The sequence below is a fragment of the Palaemon carinicauda genome, chromosome 38 (assembly GCF_036898095.1).
Source record: "Palaemon carinicauda isolate YSFRI2023 chromosome 38, ASM3689809v2, whole genome shotgun sequence".
Lineage (NCBI taxonomy): Eukaryota > Metazoa > Arthropoda > Malacostraca > Decapoda > Palaemonidae > Palaemon > Palaemon carinicauda.
This window is the reverse complement of record NC_090762.1, coordinates 34,816,529-34,836,811: the sequence shown is the minus strand read 5'-3', so window position 1 is coordinate 34,836,811 and position 20,283 is coordinate 34,816,529. Positions and strand designations below refer to the sequence as shown.

Below are 20,283 nucleotides of genomic sequence, written 5' to 3'. Positions count from 1 at the left end.
TTTTGGTAGTATTATGATTTCAGCCGAGCTGAAACTAGGCTGCTAGAATTTAAAACTTGGTGTCACTAATTACTGTCGGGTAGCAAAGAACCTCTGCCTTATTGCTGGTTCACCAAGTAGCCACTTTGACCTATTGATACAGTTGATTAATTTGTATTATATAGAGCTATTTAGCCTTTGATGCCCCATTACTTGGCTTGAATCCTAAATTTTATAATCCTAGCCTGCTCTCCTCCTAAAGACTTGTATGCATGGTATCCCGGGATATTAAACCTGCCAGTTTTGGCACAGGAACTTCCTCCACCTTATGATAAGTCTTCTATTTAAAGATGAAGGTTTGTGTCCATGGAGGAACAAATCACAAAATCTAAAAGTAAATTGTATGTTTCCTAAGACTATCTAAGCTTCTCTTCTGTGCCTGCAACCAGTACAGTATCATCCGCAAACAACAACTGATTTACATCCCATGCATGGTCATTCTCGTCTACCAGTTTCAATCCTCGTCCAAGCACTCGAGCATTCACCTCTCACCACTCCGTCAACATACAAGTTAAACAACCATGGCAACATCACACATCCCTGTCTCAGCCCCACTCTCACCGGAAACCAATCGCTCTCATCATTTCCTATCCTAACACATGCTTTACTACCCTTGTAGAAACTTTTCACTGCTTGCAACAACCTTTCATCAACTCCATATAACCTCATCCCTTTCCACATTGCTTCCCTCTCAACTCTATCATACGCTTTCTCCAGATCCATAAACGCAACATACACCTTACCTTTTGCTAAATATTTCTCGCACATCTGCTTAACTGTAAAAATCTGATTCATAAAACCCCTACCTCTTCTAAAACCACCCTGTACTTCTAAGATTGCATTCTCTGTTTTATCCTTGATCCTATTAATCAGTACTGTACCATACACTTTTCCAACTACACTCAACAAACTAATACCCCTTGAATTACAACACTCATGCACATCTCCCTTACCCTTATATAGTAGTACAATACACGCACAAACCCAATCTAATGCTACCATTGATAACACAAAACATATTAAACAATCTCGCCAACCATTCAAGTACAGTCACACCCTCTTCCTTCAGCATCTTAGCTCTCACACCATCCGTACCAGATGCTTTTCCTACTCTCGTTTCATCTAGTGTTCTCCTCACTTCCTCTCTAGTAATCTCTCTCATTCTCATCTCCCATCACCGGTACCTCAACACCTGCAACAGCAATTATATCGCCTCCCTATTATCCTCAACATTCAGTAAACCTTCAAAATACTTCACCCACCTTTTCCTTGCCTCCTCTCCTTTTAACAACCTTCCATTTCCATCTTTCACTGTCTCTTCAATTCTTGAACCAGCCTTCCTTACTCTCTTCACTTCTTTCCAAAACTCCTTCTTATTCTCTTCATATGAATGACCCAATCCCTGACCCCACCTCAAGTCAGGTGCCCTCTTTGCCTCACTTACCTTGCACTTTACTTCCACATTTTTCAATATTAAACTTACCCGATAATCATGTAGCTGTCAACTCTGTTGCCTGACAGAATTCTATGGAGGGATACGCCAGCTATCACAATACTAGAAGGGGGTGTTCTTACCAGCGCCACCTGTGGCCAGGTACTCAAGTACTTCTTGTTGACACCTCCTCAATTATTCCTCTGTCGTGCTTCTGACAAGACGTTCTGGGATACGCTTATGTTCTTGGAGTATTTTCACGACTTTGGTGAAGTATTTCTCTTTGATTTCGGCTGTCGCTTTACTGGAAACTTCTATTTTAGCTTAGTTAGCTTTTGGAATTAATTTGATTAATTTTGGTGACGAAGAGAGTATGAACTCTCGTTCACCTTTCAATGGCCGACCCTTCCCTTAGACGGAAGTGTTGGTATCTAAGAGAGTATAGACTCTCTTTCTTAATTTTGCTTAACAAAAGTTATAGATTATTTTATATCTCTCCGCCTCTTATAGGCCTCTTCGATTAACTTCCTTTTATTATAAACTTATTAAAATTAATTTTTATATTTGTTTATATTCGACCTTCCTAATAGTAGGCGGTCTTTTCTTGGTACCGAAGTTAATTATCGTGAGCCCGTCATTTCGGTTTTACCTGTTAACATATTATGCTATTTTAAGGTCTTTGAAAGAATTTCTTTGATAGTCTCGTACTTTTTCAAAGTTGAACTAACGTTTTGTTTGTCTCGGCAGTTGTTGACGTTCAGAACGTTTCAACTTGCACTCTATCGTTACGATAGAGAAAGAATGTTCACGGTTTCACATTGCAGTAAGAGTAACCGTGTCTAGCGTTTTGTTCATTCTTTCTTAACTTAATGGTTTTGATCCTAATAAGGAACTTTTCTTTTTGGGAAATATTTCAGTTTTTTCCTTTAACAATAATATGTTTTAACGATATATATGATTGGGCTCTTCTCTCAGGTTCTAAGTCAAGAGAGAGAGAGAGAGAGAGATAGAGACGGAGGGAGAAAGAGGATAAACGTTTCCCTCAAGCCTGCCAGGCGTACGAGTAACGTCGTTATCGTTTTGCTCTTATCCCTTGTCTCTTTAGGGGAAGAAACTAAACGTTTCTAGAGTGATCTAGTGTTTAGTCTCTTTCCAGCCACTGAATTTTCTTTCATTAGATTTTTCTGTTACATTGTAATTCTGTTTTCGCAATTACTAACTTTTGAGAAGGATAGAATTGCGTGTTTCAGGTACAAACCACTTAAAGTTTCGAGTTCAGTGAAATAAGTGCAAACAGAAATCAAAGTGATAAGTGATTAGCGCAAAGTATGTCAATGTTATGCGTGAGGGTACTTTTGTGCGCGCCAGTCGTCCTCCCAGTCCGGGACCTCTTGCAAGCTCCCAAGCCCAGGGGAGAAGCAATGTCGAAGGGCAAAAGGGTTCGGCAGGCCTTGATCGGCGCACAGAAGTATCCTCGGTGGTTGTGGGCGTGTCTTACCGAGACCGTCACTCCCACCCGCAGACGATTGAGCCCTTATTTTGCTCGTCTGCAGAAGAGATTTAGAGGAGAAAATAAAGGCAGAGTAACGCTGGTCTCAGGTCTCAAGACCTCTTAAACGTAAAGTCCAGACCTTTGCCAGACGTACGAAGTAAAGTTCAACAACCCGGATGCAGTCATTGGGTTAGCTCTGACTCTCCTCAGTCATCAGTTTGTCGGGCTGAGAGTGCGCCTACACTCCCCCCGCCTATGCTCGCTCCGCCTGATCGCAGTACCACCTGCCAGGCGTACGATGTTGTGGACTCTACTACAGTCCATGCAAGCACAGCTTTCGGACCTGATGCGTGAGTGTCGTGCTGAGAGTGTTGCACCTCCTCCTCCTCCTGCACCGGTGGTGCACCAACCGCCTGCACCCGTTCAGCCTGTGCTGCACCCGCCTGCACCGGTGGTGCACCAACCGGCTGCACCCGTTCAGCCTGTGCTGCACCCGCCTGCACTCGCTGCACCCAGTCGCAGCACCATCTGCCAGGCGTACGATGTTGTGGACTCTACTACAGTCCATGCAAGCACAGCTTTCGGACCTGTTGCGTGAGTGTCGGGCTGAGAGTGTTGCACCTCCACCTGCACCCTTTCAGCCTGTGCTCAACCCGCCTGCACTCGCTGCACCCAGTCGCAGCACCATCTGCCAGGCGTACGATGTTGTGGACTCTACTACAGTCCATGCAAGCACAGCTTTCGGACCTGTTGCGTGAGTGTCGGGCTGAGAGTGTTGCACCTCCCCTGCACCCGTTCAGCCTGTGCTCAACCCGCCTGCACTCGCTGCACCCAGTCGCAGCACCATCTGCCAGGCGTACGATGTTGAACCTCTTTCTGTGTTCGCTGTTCCCAGTGTTGTTCAGCCTCAGCCTTCTTTAAGGCAACCTTCGGTTTGGGATCAGGAGGATTACTCCACTCTTCCTCCTCCTCCCCTGGCTGCTCCACCGGTGGTGCAACTCTCGGTGGAGGTACAACCTCTTCCACCTGTGAGTCAGTCTCCTCAGCTGCTGCACCGAGCTCAACCCGTGCACCCTGATCCTGCGCCTCAGACACCTCTGCTTGCGGGAACTTTACCTTGTTCTGCGCAACCTCGGTCTCTTCACGCTCCACTCATACCACAGGAACAGGAACTTTCTGCACCTTCCACTGTTGTTGTTCCAGCTCGTTCTGACTCTGCTGTTCAGCATACCTTACCTCCATTTTCAAACCATGGCAAAAATATGAATCATGAGTTATGAATGTAAGGTAAACATTATGTTGATTTTTAAACCCCATGCAAGCATGCATAAAGCACTCTAGCACTGGTCATGGAATTTCTGAGAAATGTTAAACGCCATGCACACGCTCTGCTTTCCTTACAGCAGGCTCTGCTTACAGCAGGCTCTGCTTACTACATGCTCAGCATTCAGCATGCTCTGCATTCAGCATGCTCTGCATACAACATGCTCTGCATACAGCATGCTCTGCATTCAGCATGCTCTGCATACAACATGCTCTACATACAGCATGCTCTGCATACAGCATACTCTGCATTCATCATGCTCTGCATACCTTACCGCATGCTTCTCAACATATCTTGGGTTGTTGCCAACTCACTAGACTGTCAAGCAGTTTCATAACGTTGCCTTCTAGTCTGCTGCTTTTGCACCAGTGAACCCTCACTCAGAGAACTTAGCTTTTCTAGGGTAAGGTCCCTGTAGATGAGAAAGTTCTTTTCTCCCTCCTTCTGATATTCCCTTGAGGACTCTGTCATTTGGAGGGAGCCTTTAGCTGCATAACCTCTTATGGACTTTTATTTAAGCATAACATGCTTACAGGGAAGGTAATGGTTCCACTTCAGCCGCTAATCCCGTCTGTTACCACACCTGCTCCCATAGACCTTGAGCTGTGTTGCATGACATGCAGTCCAAGCTTAGTCCTTGTTAGAGGTTTTTTTGTTTACGGAGTCAATGTGTCACGGGGAAGACGTTCAACAACCAACAGAAGGGACTTGTTGTGACGCAGTGCGGCAACCTCAGCAACCCGTTAAGGAGTTGTCTGTACGACCCAGATAGTCTAGACAGATTCGGGTTGTCACTGTACTTCCTCGCTTGCCCATGATTGTCAGTTTACAGACTGTGCAGCAGTATCATGATCTTGTGTCCGGCTCCGTCAGACGACTGGCTTTTAAGAGCTCCCACAAGTCGTCGCTGTCTGGAGATTTTCAAATGGACTATGGATCTGACCAAGGAACTGGGCCTCCTGGTCAATTTTGAGGAGTCTCAGCTCGTTCCATCCCAGACCATTGTTTCCTTGGGTATGGATCTTCAGAGTCGAGCTTTTCGGACTTGTCCGTCGGCCCCAAGGATCTTCCAAGCCCTAGAATGCATCCAGAGCATGCTGAGAAGGAACCGATGCTTAGTCAGGCAGGGGATGAGTCTAACAGGGACACTTTCATCGCTGGCCCTGTTCATCGAGTTAGGGAGACTCCACCTCCGCCCCCTTCAGTATCATCTAGCTGCTCACTGGATAAAGGACATGACGCTAGAGACGGGCTCAGTTCCTGTTTCCGAAGAGATGAGGTCTACTCTAACGTGGTGGAAGAACAGCATTCTTCTCAAGGAAGGTCTACCTTTGGCTGTTCAGACCCCCGACCACCGTCTCTTCTCGGACGCATCGGACACGGGCTGGGGTGCGACACTGGACGGACAGGAATGCTCGGGAACATGGAATCAGGAGCAAAGGACACTTCACATCTATTGCAAGGAGTTGTTGGCAGTTCATCTGGCCTTGATAAACTTCAAGTCCCTCCAGCTTAACAAGGTGGTGGAGGTGAACTCCGACTACACCACAGCCTTGGCTTACATCTCCAAGCAGAGAGGGACTCATTCGAGGAAGTTGTTCAAGATCGCAAGGGACCTCCTCATTTGGTCAAAAACGAAAGCTCACGCTGGTAACGAGGCTCATTCAGGGCGATATGAATGTCATGGCAGATCGCCTCAGCCGTAAGGGTCAGGTCTTCCCCACAGAGTGGACCCTTCACAAGAATGTTTGCAGCAGACTTTGGGCCCTGTGGGGTCTGCCAACCATAGTTCTATTCGCTACCTCGATGACCAAGAAGCTCCTCTTGTATTGTTCTCCGATTCCAGACCCAGCAGCAGTTCGCGTGGATGCCTTTCTGCTGGATTGGTCCCATCTCAACCTGTATGCATTCCCGCCGTTCAAGATTGTCAACAGGGTTCTTCAGAAGTTCGCCTCTCACAAAGGGACACGGTTGACGTTGGTTGCTCCCCTCTGACCCGCGAGAGAAGGGTTCACCGAGGTACTGCAATGGCTGGTCGACGTTCCCAGGACTCTTCCTCCTAGAGTGGACCTTCTGCGTCAACCTCACGTAAAGAAGGTACACCCAAACCTCCACGCTCTTCGTCTGTCTGCCTTCAGACTATCGAAAGTCTCTCAAGAACTAGAGGCTTTTCGAAGGAGGCAGCCAGAACGATTGCCAGAGCAAGGACGACATCCACTCTCAGAGTCTATCAGTCTTAATGGGAAGTCTTCCGAAGCTGGTGCAAGGCCAATGCAGTTTTCCTCAACCAGTACCACTGTAACCCAGATTGCTGACTTCCTGTTACATCTAAGGAACGTAAAATCCCTATCAGCTCCTACGATCAAGGGTTACAGAAGTATGTTGGCAGCGGTTTTCCGCCACAGAGGCTTGGACCTTTCCTCCAACAAAGATCTACAGGACCTCCTTAGGTCTTTTGAGACCTCAAAGGAACGTCGGTTGTCCACTCCAGGCTGGAATCTAGACGTGGTCCTAAGGTTCCTAATGTCATCAGGATTTGAACCGTTCTAATCAGCCTCTTTTAAGGACCTCACATTAGAAACTCTTTTCCTCGTGTGCTTAGCAACAGGTAAAAGAGTAAGTGAGATCCACGCCTTCAGCAGGAACATAGGTTTCACATCTGAAACGGCTACATGTTCCTTGCGGCTCGGTTTTTTTGGCTAAAACGAGCTTCCTTCCCGTCCTTGCCCTAAGTCGTTCGAGATCTCAAGCCTGTCCAACATGGTGGGGAACGAACTAGAGAGAGTACTTTGCCCTGTTAGAGCTCTTAAGTACTATCTAAGAAGGTCAAAACCATTACGAGGACAATCAGAAGCCTTATGGTGTGCTATCAAGAAGCCTTCTCTACCAATGTCTAAGAACTCAGTTTCTTACTACATCAGGCTTCTGATTAGAGAAGCAAATTCTCATCTGAAGGAAGAAGACCTTGCTTTGCTGAAGGTAAGGACACATGAAGTGAGAGCTGTGGCTACTTCAGTGGCCTTCAAACAGAACCGTTCTCTGCAGAGTGTTATGGATGCAACCTATTGGAGAAGCAAGTCAGTGTTCGCATCATTCTATCTCAAAGATGTCCAGTCTCTTTACGAGTACTGCTACACCCTGGGTCCATTCGTAGCAACGAATGCAGTAGTAGGCGAGGGCTCAGCCACTACATTCCCATAATTCCATAACTTTTTAACCTTTCTCTTGAATACTTTTTATGGGTTGTTCGGTCGGCTAAGAAGCCTTCCACATCCTTGTTGATTTGGCGGGTGGTCAATTCTTTCTTGAGAAGCGCCGAGGTTAAAGGTTGTGATGAGGTCCTTTAGTATGGGTTGCAGCCCTGTATACTTTAGCACCTTTGGGTTGATTCAGCCTCCAAGAGGAACGCTGCGCTCAGTAAGGAAGACGAACTTAAAAAAGAGACAGAGTAACGGTTCAATTCGACTTCCTTACCAGGTACTTATTATTTCATTGTTATTTGAGATAACTGTTATATGAAATATGGGATACTTAGCTATCCTTTAATCTTGTACACTGGTTTTCACCCACCCCCCTGGGTGTGAATCAGCTACATGATTATCGGGTAAGTTTAATATTGAAAAATGTTATTTTCATTAGTAAAATAAATTTTTGAATATACTTACCCGATAATCATGATTTAATTGACCCTCCCTTCCTCCCCATAGAGAACCAGTGGGACCGAGGAATAATTGAGGAGGTGTCAACAAGAAGTACTTGAGTACCTGGCCACAGGTGGCGCTGGTAAGAACACCCCCTTCTAGTATTGTGATAGCTGGCGTATCCCTCCATAGAATTCTGTCGGGCAACAGAGTTGACAGCTACATGATTATCGGGTAAGTATATTCAAAAATTTATTTTACTAATGAAAATAACATTTTTCTCTATATCTTTCATACTTCTCTACACTATTACTCTGCAGCCATTCTTCAAAACCCTCTTTTTCTCTTCCACTTTTACCTTCACTCCTTCATTCATATACTTTAGTTGAGAAAAATACAAATTTCTTCAAAAAATTTTATTGTTAATGACACATATAAGAAAATAATCTTATTAGCAACTTCTAAATGTAAATCTTAAGATCTTTTATAAATAGGTATTTTGATGTAGATTTTTTTTCATCCTTAGAATTGAAATTACCTTCAATGAGGAGAAGAGTGTGGAAATCAATCAGCTCAAGTCATCACTTGAAGAGTTGAATTCCACAAACCAGTCCTTACAGGAAGAAGCTGATTCATGGAAAAACAAGTTCCATTCTCTTGAAAACATGATCGAACCTTTCAGAGTAAGTTTAAACCAAATCATATATGTGGTGTTACTTTTATTGGTAGTGTAAATTACAAAGTATGGATCCTGGTTTCTATTGCTATGTTAAATTCGATAAATTTATCCCCCCTTTGATTGTTATTTGCATTGTTTAATATATGATATGGCAATTGTGGGAATATATCCCTATTCTGTATGGTAATATATAATCAATTTTCATTTTTTTAATTTTTTTTTCATAGCAAAGAAGAATAGTTTAATACCTATTAATTATTGATTTTATTTGCTGTCTTTATTATTAAATAAGATGATAGAATATGTTAAAGTTAAGAAGAACATCATGCATATATTGAGTTTTATGTCTGTTAGCATATTTTTTATAATTTCACCTTTCAAATTATCAAATCTGAAGTTTTATATGAAATTTACAGGCACAGCTTGATGCTTATGAAGTTGAAAAAGCTAGTCTTCTGTCAAGAAGTTCTGCAGATAAGGAGGAAGTTGATAAACTAAGTAAGCAGTATGCTACTTTACTAGGTCATCAGAACCATAAACAAAAGATTCAGCACGTCTTAAAGTTAAAGACTGAAAATAACCAATTGCGAGAGGTAAGTACTGTCAAATCTTCTTGGTCCTGTAAAAAAATTATATATCAAATTTGTCTGCAATTCTGATATAAAGTTTCAATGAAAAATTGTCATGTATTTCAGGTATTAGAGTTTAGTATCCATAAAATATGGAGAATTCCAGAATACCTGAGATGCCATACAACTTTGGTGAATTTTAATATGGTGCTGTACAGTATTTCCTGATTTCTAATGTTTCAGATTTCATGTTTTGACTTGTGCTTTTTGATGCTCTATTTGGCAATTCATAACTAAATTTCTAATTTTGGTGAATGTCATAACCACATGTTATCAGACATAGCAGCCGTGGTCATGGTTGTGAAGATGATTTCTCGTAAGTCACATAGGCTATAAGTTGATGAGTATCTGTACTGTATTGAGGCAGTGGTGTCCTGTTGATTTTTTCTTAATCTGTTGTTTGTAAAGAGACATTATGCTAGTCAGTACAATATCTATAGAATTAGACGTATACTTTTTTCATATTAAATTTATTTGTGGTTTTGGAAAATTTTTGTCCTAAATGCAATTAAGTTGATGTATAGAATTGAGTTTACTGTACCACTATATTATGTTGATGGAAAAGTTATAAGCAGCATTGTATAGAAATAATTTTCGTTCCCAGATTAACAAACTTTCCGTTATTTGTGTGGATATTCTTTCAGCGGCAGCTGGAAGTAGACATTAGACTTTAATTGCCAGGTGGCAACCCTGCCTAACCGCTTAGCGGGTAGGCAGTGGGTGGCTGGAGGGTTACCTAGCCGCCTCTATATATACTCTCACAGCGGTGAGACGTCACTTTTTCTTTTGGCTCAGTAGAGATCGGACGTGTCCGCTCTCCTCCAGACTGTCATTGGACTTTTTTATTTTTCCTTTCTCTTATTAGGTATGCGTATTCTTCTGCGATCGCCTTAACCATACGAACTTGTCCAAGGCGAGAGGGTGCGGCGTGTGAGACCTTCACGTCATCGTTATAGACCGACCCGCATTCTTTGTGTCCTACGTGCCAAGGGAGTAGTTTGGGCAGTGTAGGAAGAAGGCGGCTAAGCGCGATAGTTCTCCCTCTGGGACGAGCAGTGTGCGTTTTTCTTCTCACACCCCAAATCTCTCAAAAGCTCCTTCTCACGAGCGCTCTCACGAGGGACGGACATGTAAGAGCGCGGCTCGCTTATTTCCTTGGCAACCCCAGGGTACTGGGGTGTTTGTTGCTTCCCCTAGAGAAGCAGCTTCTCCAGCCACTGGCGAGCTTTCTATCTCTTTCAGATTTGTTTTGGGTGTGGTCGTCCTCAGGGATTTCGGCACCCCCTTCGAAGGAGGAGCTGCGGTGCCTTCTTTAACGTGGTGCCATAGGGGAACCTTCTGCGGAGCCATCGACATCTCCCGCTCTGGGGCTGTTTGAGGTCCATCTGTCATCTTCTGGCCCTTCCATGCGTGGACGAGGCGATCGCGTTTGCCTCTCCAATCACCCCCTGCTGATGACGAACCCTCTCCATCCTGGGACCTCGTCGTCTCTTAACCCTCAACCCTCTGCTTCTTCCCTCAGGTTGCAGGTGATGATCTTCCGGGGATCAGTGCGCCTTCCACCAGCAGCCCTAAGGGATGAGCATCGCCATCACCTCACCCTTCTGGAGCTTCTTCCCCTGACTGATCATCGTTCGCGACGATCAGAGATTATGATCGTAGATCATCACGATTAGAGCGTTCTTCGCCTAGAAGACACTCACGAGACCATAGGTCGCAACGCTTTCTGCGGAGGTGTTCCTTTTCACGAGGACGAGTCTCGCGATAGCGTTCTTCACTATCGTGAGCAAGATGTAGACCTAGAAACAGACGCTCGCGTTCTAAATCGTCGCAATCTAAATCACGAGGACGACGCTCACGATCACAATCATGAGGGCAGCGTTCGCACTCACGAGGGTAATTTTCAGGCCAACGCTTGCATTTACGAACATCACGATCACAGACTGTGGTCCCGATCAAGGTGTAAACGTCCCTCGTCTAGAGGTAGAGGTAGGCGTACGCACAGTCCATCAGCTTGTAGCCTCCCAACCAGACCTTCCAAACAACCTTGGACTGAACCTGACGATGAGCTTGATCACTCCTCAGACAGGTACTCAGCTAAACCTGCAGTGCTTTTCACAGCCTTGGGAGTTTTAGCTAAGCGCTCACCTAAGTGACGCTTGAAAACGTATCCCACTGTGGAGCATTCTCCTGCTAGAGTAGTCCCTACTCAGAGGCCTCCTCTGCCAACCTCGTCAGACATGGGTGCTCCTTTGGGGCAGCAGGAAGGTGTTAGACCTTCCTCTTCCTCTGTCGCTCCTAGTGCTCCTGATGCTAGCACTTCTGCTCGCAAAACACGTACTTTGATGTGTAAAGTCTGCGATTTTGTGTGAGAATCGCGATTTCACAAGCAAATCTGCAAATTTCGCGAGTAGACATGTTGGAATCGTGAGCAAGTGTGGATTCAACACCTTCTTCTTGCCCTTCTGCATCTTCCACCTCCAGCGGAAGACTGACACCCTTCCCAGAACGTTTCAAGGAGCCTCCTAATAGGTTCGCAAATGTGCCTATTAGTCCGGACCTTTCTCCGCGTCCGAAGGAATGTGTTCCTCTGCCCTCGGAGGTTATCTCCTCCGTCGGCTGGTAATCCTTCCAGGGTTTCACCCAAGAGACACTCTTCTAAGGACCTCCAGGGTGTATCTAGGGATTCAGAGTTTCCTCCTTGGGCATTGATTTTCATGTCCAATATCCTGAAGACTCTGAAGTTGGCACCTCCACAACCCCTGACTGTTCCAGTCAGGGCTATCCCCTAGAATCCCCCTGGAACCCTCGTCGTGTTCGTCAGTTGGGAGTCAAGACCCCAGAAGGAGATCAATGGCAGACAAAGCTCTCAGATCAACTGCACCCTAATTGCATACTGAAGGCAAAGCCCCTTCTGATTTACATAGCAAACTTGTCTTTCACGCCAGTGAAGGTAGAAGAAGTCTTTACCTAGAAGCAGAAGAGGCGGATGAGAGGCATAACTCCTCCTCACGCAGACATCATCCACCCTAGGACGAGTAGGGACGTAGGTTCGCCCAGGGAGATCGTGATCCATTCCTTCAACCCTCAAGACATTGAGGTAGTGCCTTCAGATTAGTGTCCAGTTTCTGTTGTTCTTCCAGAGGAGGAGCCTCCAGCTCCTGCTGTCAAGGCTTCGTCTAAGTCCTCAAAGGCCTCGCAGGTTCCCCCTCCTAAGACTGAGGAGGAATGGCCCGTGCGTAGGGAATCGAAGGACTCCAAGTTGAAACCGAAGAACTCCGCGGCAAGGGAAGCTAGGACGGCTGAGGTACAGATGCAGTCCCCAGTGACGGGCCCATCCACGGTTTCAGTTGACGACCCCTACCTACCCCAGGGTCTGGACGTGAGCCTGGAAATGGATGACCTCTTAAACTCTGAGGATGAGAATTTTCCAAAGGCGGCCAGTCCGAACTATCACTCCTAACAGGAGAGACGTGAGTCGGAACATACCTTTTGGCAGGTCCTCGCCAGTATGAGAGCCATTAACAGTCTGTCCACTCCTGATTCCACCATCCAGGAAGGGAAGGATATGGTTCTCGATGAAATATTCGAGACCCAGAAGTCTTCCAGGTCCAGTGCTGCTCTTCCTTGGTCCAAAGATCTGACAGCTGCCAAGAGGAAAGCTATCTCCCAGATAGTTGGGAACATCTAGTTCCTTGAGGGTAGGTTCCTCCTCTCAGTCTCGTCCACTTCCTTTTATGTTACAAAGGAAGTACTACGAGATCGAAGGGGAACTACATTCCACCATGACCCTCGACCCTTCGGTAGAGTCCCTAACAAAGGAAGTTCCCACACAAACCCTCTCCTGTCTGAAGGCCTCACTGTTGGCAGTTGAGCTCCCAAACATAGAGAGAGGCACAAAGTATGCCATGCAGGCTGCTTCGTGGCTGAATCTATAGTTGGGATCCCTAGGCTTCATGGTTTGCTCCCACGAGATGTCGAAGGAGTTTGGCCAGGTAGACGTTAGTCCATCCTAATGTCAGGTACCTGGACTCTTGAGTTTCTGTCGCACCACGTTGTCAACCTGTGGGCGAACGCTATACTCAAGAGGAGGGATACCGTCATAGGTCGGTTCCATAATATGGTGCCGAAAGTGGAGGTCTCTCGGTTGAGGAATTCCTCTCTCTTTGTTCCGAAGGAGATTGAGAGGGCTGCTGAGCGGTGGAGGAAATCGTTCAATGATTCTCTCCTCCATAGGGCCATGACATCTCGATCCTATAGTAGACCTTCGCAGTCTTCTTGGCCTCAGCAAGCACCTTCCTCTAACTAGTCAACTTCTAGGTCTTTGGGAACTTCTAAAGTTTCTAAGCGGCCCTTTCAGACCAAGGGACAAAAAGGGTCCAAGTCCTTCAGAGGAAAGAAGGGAGGAAAGGTAGGAATGGCATTCCTCATCACCTACCACCTGTGGGAGGATGCCTACTGCGTCACTGGCAGAGGTGGCAGCTTCACAGGGCAGATCCCTGGACGGTCGATGTGATTGCCTTAGGGTATCGGGCCCGTTCAGTTAATCTCTCCCTGCTCTTTTTTAGGATCCATTTCATCTAGGTCTCTGTGTGAAGGGATCTGCAAAAGAGTTAGCCCTCAGGGCCGAAGTCCAGACCATGGACCATGCTGCAGAAGGGTGTTCTCCAAGAGATAGTAGACAGGTCTCCAGGCTTTTACAGTCAAATTTTTCTGGTGAAAAAAGACGACTGGAGGCTGGAGACCAGTCATTGATCTCTCCCTTCTGAACAAGTTTTTCCAACAGTCTCAGTTCAGAATGGAGACAGCAGACACGGTCATCCAAGCGGTACGTCCAAGGGACTTCATGTGCACTCTGGATCTGAAGGACGCATACTTCCAGATCCCAATACATCCGTCTTCAAGGAAGTATCTAAGATTCATTCACGAAGGAAAGATATACCAGTTCAATTTTCTATGGTTCGGTCTCGTGAAAGCACCTAGGTTTTTACCAGAATGTTCCCCCAGTGTCATTTTGGGCTCATGGGAACGGCATCCGTCTTCTCAGATATCTGGACGACTGACTGATCCTAGCAGACTCGGTGGCAACCCTTCTTTCCCACCGAGACAGGCTTCTTGAGTTTTGTTAGGATCTGGGGGTCCTGATAAATCACGAGTCATCACTGCAACCATCACAGAGGCTGGTATACATCGGAATGATCATAGACACTGTCCTAGAGAAAGTCTTCCCATTAGACGAAAGAGTACACAGGGTGAAGGAAATGGCCGCCCCCTTCCTCAGGAAAGAAGTTCTTCCGGCCTCTCGAGGGTTGAGTCTGTTAGGCCACCTAACCTCTCTCATCCGTCTTGTTCTAAACGGCCGCCTCAGGTTCCCAGACCTCCTGCAACTTCTCGCAGATCTACCGAGAGAACTCCCTCCTCGACCAGATCTATCGAACAGCCACACGCGAACATCTACCACAAGATTGTGCAGTCGCTTCGACTTCGCATGAAGACTATCCAATATCTCTCAGAAGGGCTTTTCGCGACAAGTTGCGGAACGAATGTTCGGACACATGCTTAGGTCCTCAGTCTCGGTCTACCAGGCCTAATGGAGAGTCTTCTGTGGTTGGTTACCCGGGTTAAGACTGGGATGAATGAGAAGAATGTCAGGCTTTCCTTCCTTCATCTTCCCCTCCCTTGGAGTACAGCACCAGGGGTCCCTCTGCAAGCTGGCTTCAACCTCTGCAGGTAATTATCACTTTCCTTGTGTAGCCAAGTATAAGTTATAAAATTTTTATACTGTCCACATCCCCATTGTTTTCTGCGAGGGAGCAATGGGATACGTCTTGTTGTTTTTCCCTATTTAAACTCAGACGATCATACAAATAACGGTGACCGGATAGTTTAATTCCGGACATATTGTGATTAGGCTTTTTCGATACCACTAGATATATACATATACATATATATATATATATATATATATATATATATATATATATATATATATATATATATATATATATATATATATATATATATATATATATATATATATATATATATATATATGTATGTATGTATGTATGTATGTATTTATGTATGTATATATATTTAAGGTATAAAACTGAATATGTATTAAAAGTAAGTTCCATGGCACACTTACTTAGGATCTCACTGTGGCGGCGAGACTTAAATGGTAGCTGACGTCAATGACCTAGATGTTGCAATGCCTAGATTAGGTTAATCAATCTAATCTAATCTCATAAAAGTAAGTAGTTGAAAGTACAAATCAAAACTATATAGACTAAGAAAAATTTAATTTGTAAAAAACAGATTACAAGTATGATTATAAAAAAAGACAAGCAACATTATTATAGTATCTAGTCTAAAATGTTTAATGCGAGCAATGCCACGAAGATATTGGATTTTATTTGAAGGGTCATACTGTTCCAGCAATTTTTTTATACTCTGATCGACGTCCCTGTATTTTTTCTTTGGGATTACGTTGTCTCCACGATTGAGATGAGCAATTCTTGTTGCACTGAGAGCCTCTTATGTTTTAAAAGTAGTCATAAAGGACCAAATATTAGGATGCACTTTTGTCACTGAGGTTTTTAATTCATTATAAAATCTTTCAGAACGTAGGAACGTAGAGAGTAGAGGTCCCCTTTTTTGTTTGTTTCTTGTTGATGTCGGCTACCCCCCAAAATTGGGGGAAGTGCCTTTGGTATATGTATGTATGTATGTATGTATAAAATCTTTCAACATGGTTATTTGTGTGCGGCATACCATTTCATAAATGAATGGGGTAGACTGGCTCAACCCTTCGCCTTCGTTGACCACGATATCTAACTCGTCCAATATGGTATTTTTCAAAAAATGAAACAAGCTCTTGTGAAAAATCATCGTCATCAGTTAATTCTTCGAAGCCGTCAATGGGAAGGAAAGCAAATGGGTATAAACATCTCACTATTAAACTAAAATCATCATCTTGGTGATATTTCTGTTGAAAATCTATTGTTACAATTTGTTTGTAAACTTTTTGTGAGACGTGAAATAGGCAATAGGTAACATCTGAACCAGGGAATTTATCTGATAAACTATTGATGGCCACTTTTTCAAAATCCATCATCACAGTGGCTGGTTCGACATCATGCAAGAGTTCTTTTATAGTATTAAATAGTCTACTATAAGTATCTTGTGTCTTATTTGGGAGCAAGGTGAACCTTCTCGGAACACTAATGCCGTTGTCTTGAATATATAAAGTGTACTGTTGATAATGAATAATTGGGCTACACTTAAAAGTTCCATCTGCAGTCCAATTTTTGGCTCTTTTGATGTCACTAATTCCCGAGTCAGATGCAAATATTAAAATTCTTTCAGTATCATGTTTGCCACTGTCAAACTATAGCCAAGTCAGACCATTTTCAAGGTAACAATACTGATCAGGAATCAAATAACATGCCAAACTTGAGGTATATGCAGGCTTTACAAAACCTATTTTTGCACTGCCAATACTGCTTTGAACCATTGTTATTAGTTTTGTGTTTATCATGTACAGTATATAGTTTAGATTATCTACTAAATTCTTTCCATTTTTTGCTGGTGCAATTAGACGAGGCATGGGTGATACAATAGAAATATATATATATCTATCCGCAAATGCAGCAGCCATAGTTGATAGGCTAGCGTTAGTAGTAGACTGAGAGTGATAGAAAAGACTGATGAGAGTAATAGAAAAGACTAAGAATATTCAAGTTCTGGCCAATGTTTACTATTAATAGCAGGTCTTTGAAAGAAAATGATTTAAACAACCAATTACAAGAACAGTGTGGCAATTATTTAAATAACTAATTATAAGAACAGTGTGGCACTTGAAATAAAATCCAATGTCTTCGCGAGCACACACACAAACAGAACAACAATACAGAACAACAACAGTAGCAGCAATATAAAGAACAACACAAAACAACAGCAGTAGCAACAACATAAAGAACAACAACACAGATGTACATATCTAGTGGTATCGAAATGTCGGTATCAAAATTTCCAGTATCAAACTGTCCTAGAACCACAAATAACAACCTCTATTTTGCTAAATTGCACAGGCTGCGAGTATACTCACTTTGTATATTTAAGCGAGGTGTCAAAGTTTTCCCTAGACCACAGTCGTATACTATATTAGGTAAAACTGGGTCAATGTCCATGCCAGATCTTGGACTTCCACCCACCTAAGAGTGAGTCATCCACATAAATAACGGAATGTTTGTTAGTATGGGAACAAATGACAAATTTGGAGATAATTTGTATTTTTCCCTAACTAACACAAACCTAGAGTTATATAAATTTGCTCGCCATCACCTGTCCCCCAGAAGCCCTGCCTGCAATAAAAAGTGATGTCTCACTGCTGTGAGAGCATAAGTAGAGGGGGATGGATATCCCCAGCTATCCCCTGCCTACCCGCTTAGCGGATAGGTAGGGTTGCCACCTCACATTTCAAAGTCTAATGGGTACCTCCAGCTGCCGCGGAAAGAATATCCACATAAATATCTCCAGGTTTGTATTAGATAGGGAAAAATACGAATTGTCTCCGAATTTGTCATTTTTCTTCCTATGATTTTCTGTGTTCATGAATTTTCCAAGCTCTGAGCTGTCATTAGTACTCAAGCAGTTTAATCAGATTGAGTTAAAACTGGGCATCACTCATAATTTTTTAGTAGAAATTGAACAGCACTCATAATTAGGCTCACATACTTTTTCTACAGGATGTATATAAATTGCGGCAAGAGACTGACCGACAGAGAAAAACCATTAAACGCATGGAGGATAAGATGCTGAAGCTCTCAGGATCGACCACACGTCTTAATGAAACGACTCGCTCAATTGATAAAGAAAATTCTTTTTACCTTGGGATGGGTAATCAGGTTCAGTCATCTACACCCTTGAAACCAAGTAACAAGCCTCATCGAATATAGTTTTTTTTTTTTTTTTTTATCTAGACCATTTTGATATTTTAGAATGTAATATGCATTTTATTTGTTCTTGCCATAATGGTATTTTAAGGATAATTAATAATTTTTATGAAAGCTTTACATTCTGTAGGAATATAAATAAAATTAATTCCATTGACTTGGAAATTTTATTCTGTATTTTGAGACGTTTTGGTTATCTACATTTTTAACCGTGGGACTGACAATAAATCTTCATTTAATATAAATATCAGATGAACATTTCTGTTTCTTACTTTTGAAGAAGAGTTTGTTCAGAATAAAAAGATGTGCAACAGATTCATAAGTGAACTTTTTTCTCACAATGTGTAAAATCTTATCATTTGTAAATAACTTCATTAATGCCTCTCATTTACCATTGGTGTTTTGATCATTTATGAAAGTTTAGTTGTAATGTACTGGATCTCATTTTCAAATATATTTAAGTAAATACATGAAGATTATCATTCGAGTCCTTGGGAAAATTTATCTGATGCCTATTACACATTGTATTTGTTCCATTTCATCTACTGGCAGATTATTATGCTTACCAATTCAAGTTGATAGTAGAAGTTATAATAGTTTTGTTACCTTTTTAGTGTTCATGTACTTAGAATATTAAAATTTCCTGTTTGTCTGAATCCTACATTTTATTTCAAATAGAATATTGTATAGAGAAAATTAAATGAACAGAAAATTAAATTAACAGATTGTGTACGATGCTTATGCCATAATAGGTTTTCGATACTTAAGCAGAAAGGTTATGTAAGTCGGCAACCAAGCAATATTTTTGGTAAAATATAAAACTACAGCAATCACTGTTTTCAGAAAAGAATACAGTACGTAATTCTGAAATTTGTAATGACGAGAAAAACTAAACCTCTCTATGCTTAAAGTAATAGATTAAATACAAAGGGTAGTAACAACCATTCTGCAGATTAAAGATCCATCATTCACCTTGACACCCTGTGGGTAGTAGTGCCTTTGCATCCAAAGAATGGAGACAGGATAACTGGTGCAGAAAGGTGAACACTCGCAAAGGCCTTAAACCACAACCTAGGCATGAGTCCAAGTTTGAATGTTTATATGAAGTTTTGGCAGTTTTACTCTGCTCACATTGGAGTTATTAATATACTAGACATGTTTACTCTCTTGTGTCCTTGCAACTAATTTGTATAATTTTGCATTCATTATCCTAACTTATGTGCTCTTCTGTCATGTCGTCTTGAAAAACTTGAAAAATCAAATACTCACTACCTATAACCCGAGTCGCAAAACCTGGCTTTACAGAAAATGGTTGTTATTCTCCAATTAAAAGGTATGACATGAGGCTTTACGATCTCGTCAACATAGAGAAAAAAACTATGAGTTAACATGACCCATGGTCATTGAATATTAACTATTCTATAGTGTGGAAAAGGTTAGGGCACACAACAATCAGTTGTGAAAATGAAGGGAAGTACCAAGATATAAGGAGAATGATAGGGAATATATTTTGAGGATTCAATGTAATGAGGAATGTTGCAAATTGTTTGAGTGATAATGAATGGGGAATTTTATTAAAATGAAGACGGCAGAGTGAGTACGAAGGTGTGGGAAAGTAGGGCATAAAAAGGTAATATAGTTAGTGTGAAGTAATAGTGTTCATTATTTCATGTAGGTATTTGTAAAAACATGTACTGTATTTACATATTTCAATGATACAAAGATGTACATTATTAATAATCCAAATAAAGTACTGTACTGTAATAGAGAAGAAAACCCTATGAAGTGTAAGAGTACACCAGTTAGTTTTTTTTCTATTATTAATTGATCCCTAAATCTTTCATCTGACATAAAAAATGGTTGTATATGCCTGTTTTATAGAAGTTATATTCCAACTAGCCATAACTGAATTTTAGAAAATTGAAGGAAATATATTGTATTTTATCTTGTACTGTATTTCTTTTATATTTGTTTTTGGTTGAGTATTTTTACTTTCACACCAAAGTACAAAGTATTTTTAGTAGGAAAGAGTCTTGGGTTTAGAATATGTCACAGTATGCCTTGAGTAAGAGAACTGGCAATAATGTATA

At 42.6% G+C, this 20,283-nt stretch overlaps 1 protein-coding gene across 2 annotated transcripts in view; it reads left to right on the top strand.

Moving 5' to 3' along the window:
• Window positions 1–18,663, top strand: part of LOC137630539 (hyaluronan mediated motility receptor-like) — a 102,507-nt gene extending 83,844 nt beyond the window's left edge. For both annotated transcript variants that reach the window (XM_068362057.1, XM_068362056.1), the window contains 3 exons: window positions 8,455–8,611; window positions 9,024–9,200; window positions 17,987–18,663. In XM_068362057.1, the coding sequence (XP_068218158.1) occupies window positions 8,455–8,611; window positions 9,024–9,200; window positions 17,987–18,196 (544 nt within the window). In that variant the 3' untranslated portion in view covers window positions 18,197–18,663. The remainder of the gene's footprint in view (window positions 1–8,454; window positions 8,612–9,023; window positions 9,201–17,986) is intronic.
• The last annotated feature ends 1,620 nt before the right edge of the window (window positions 18,664–20,283 follow it).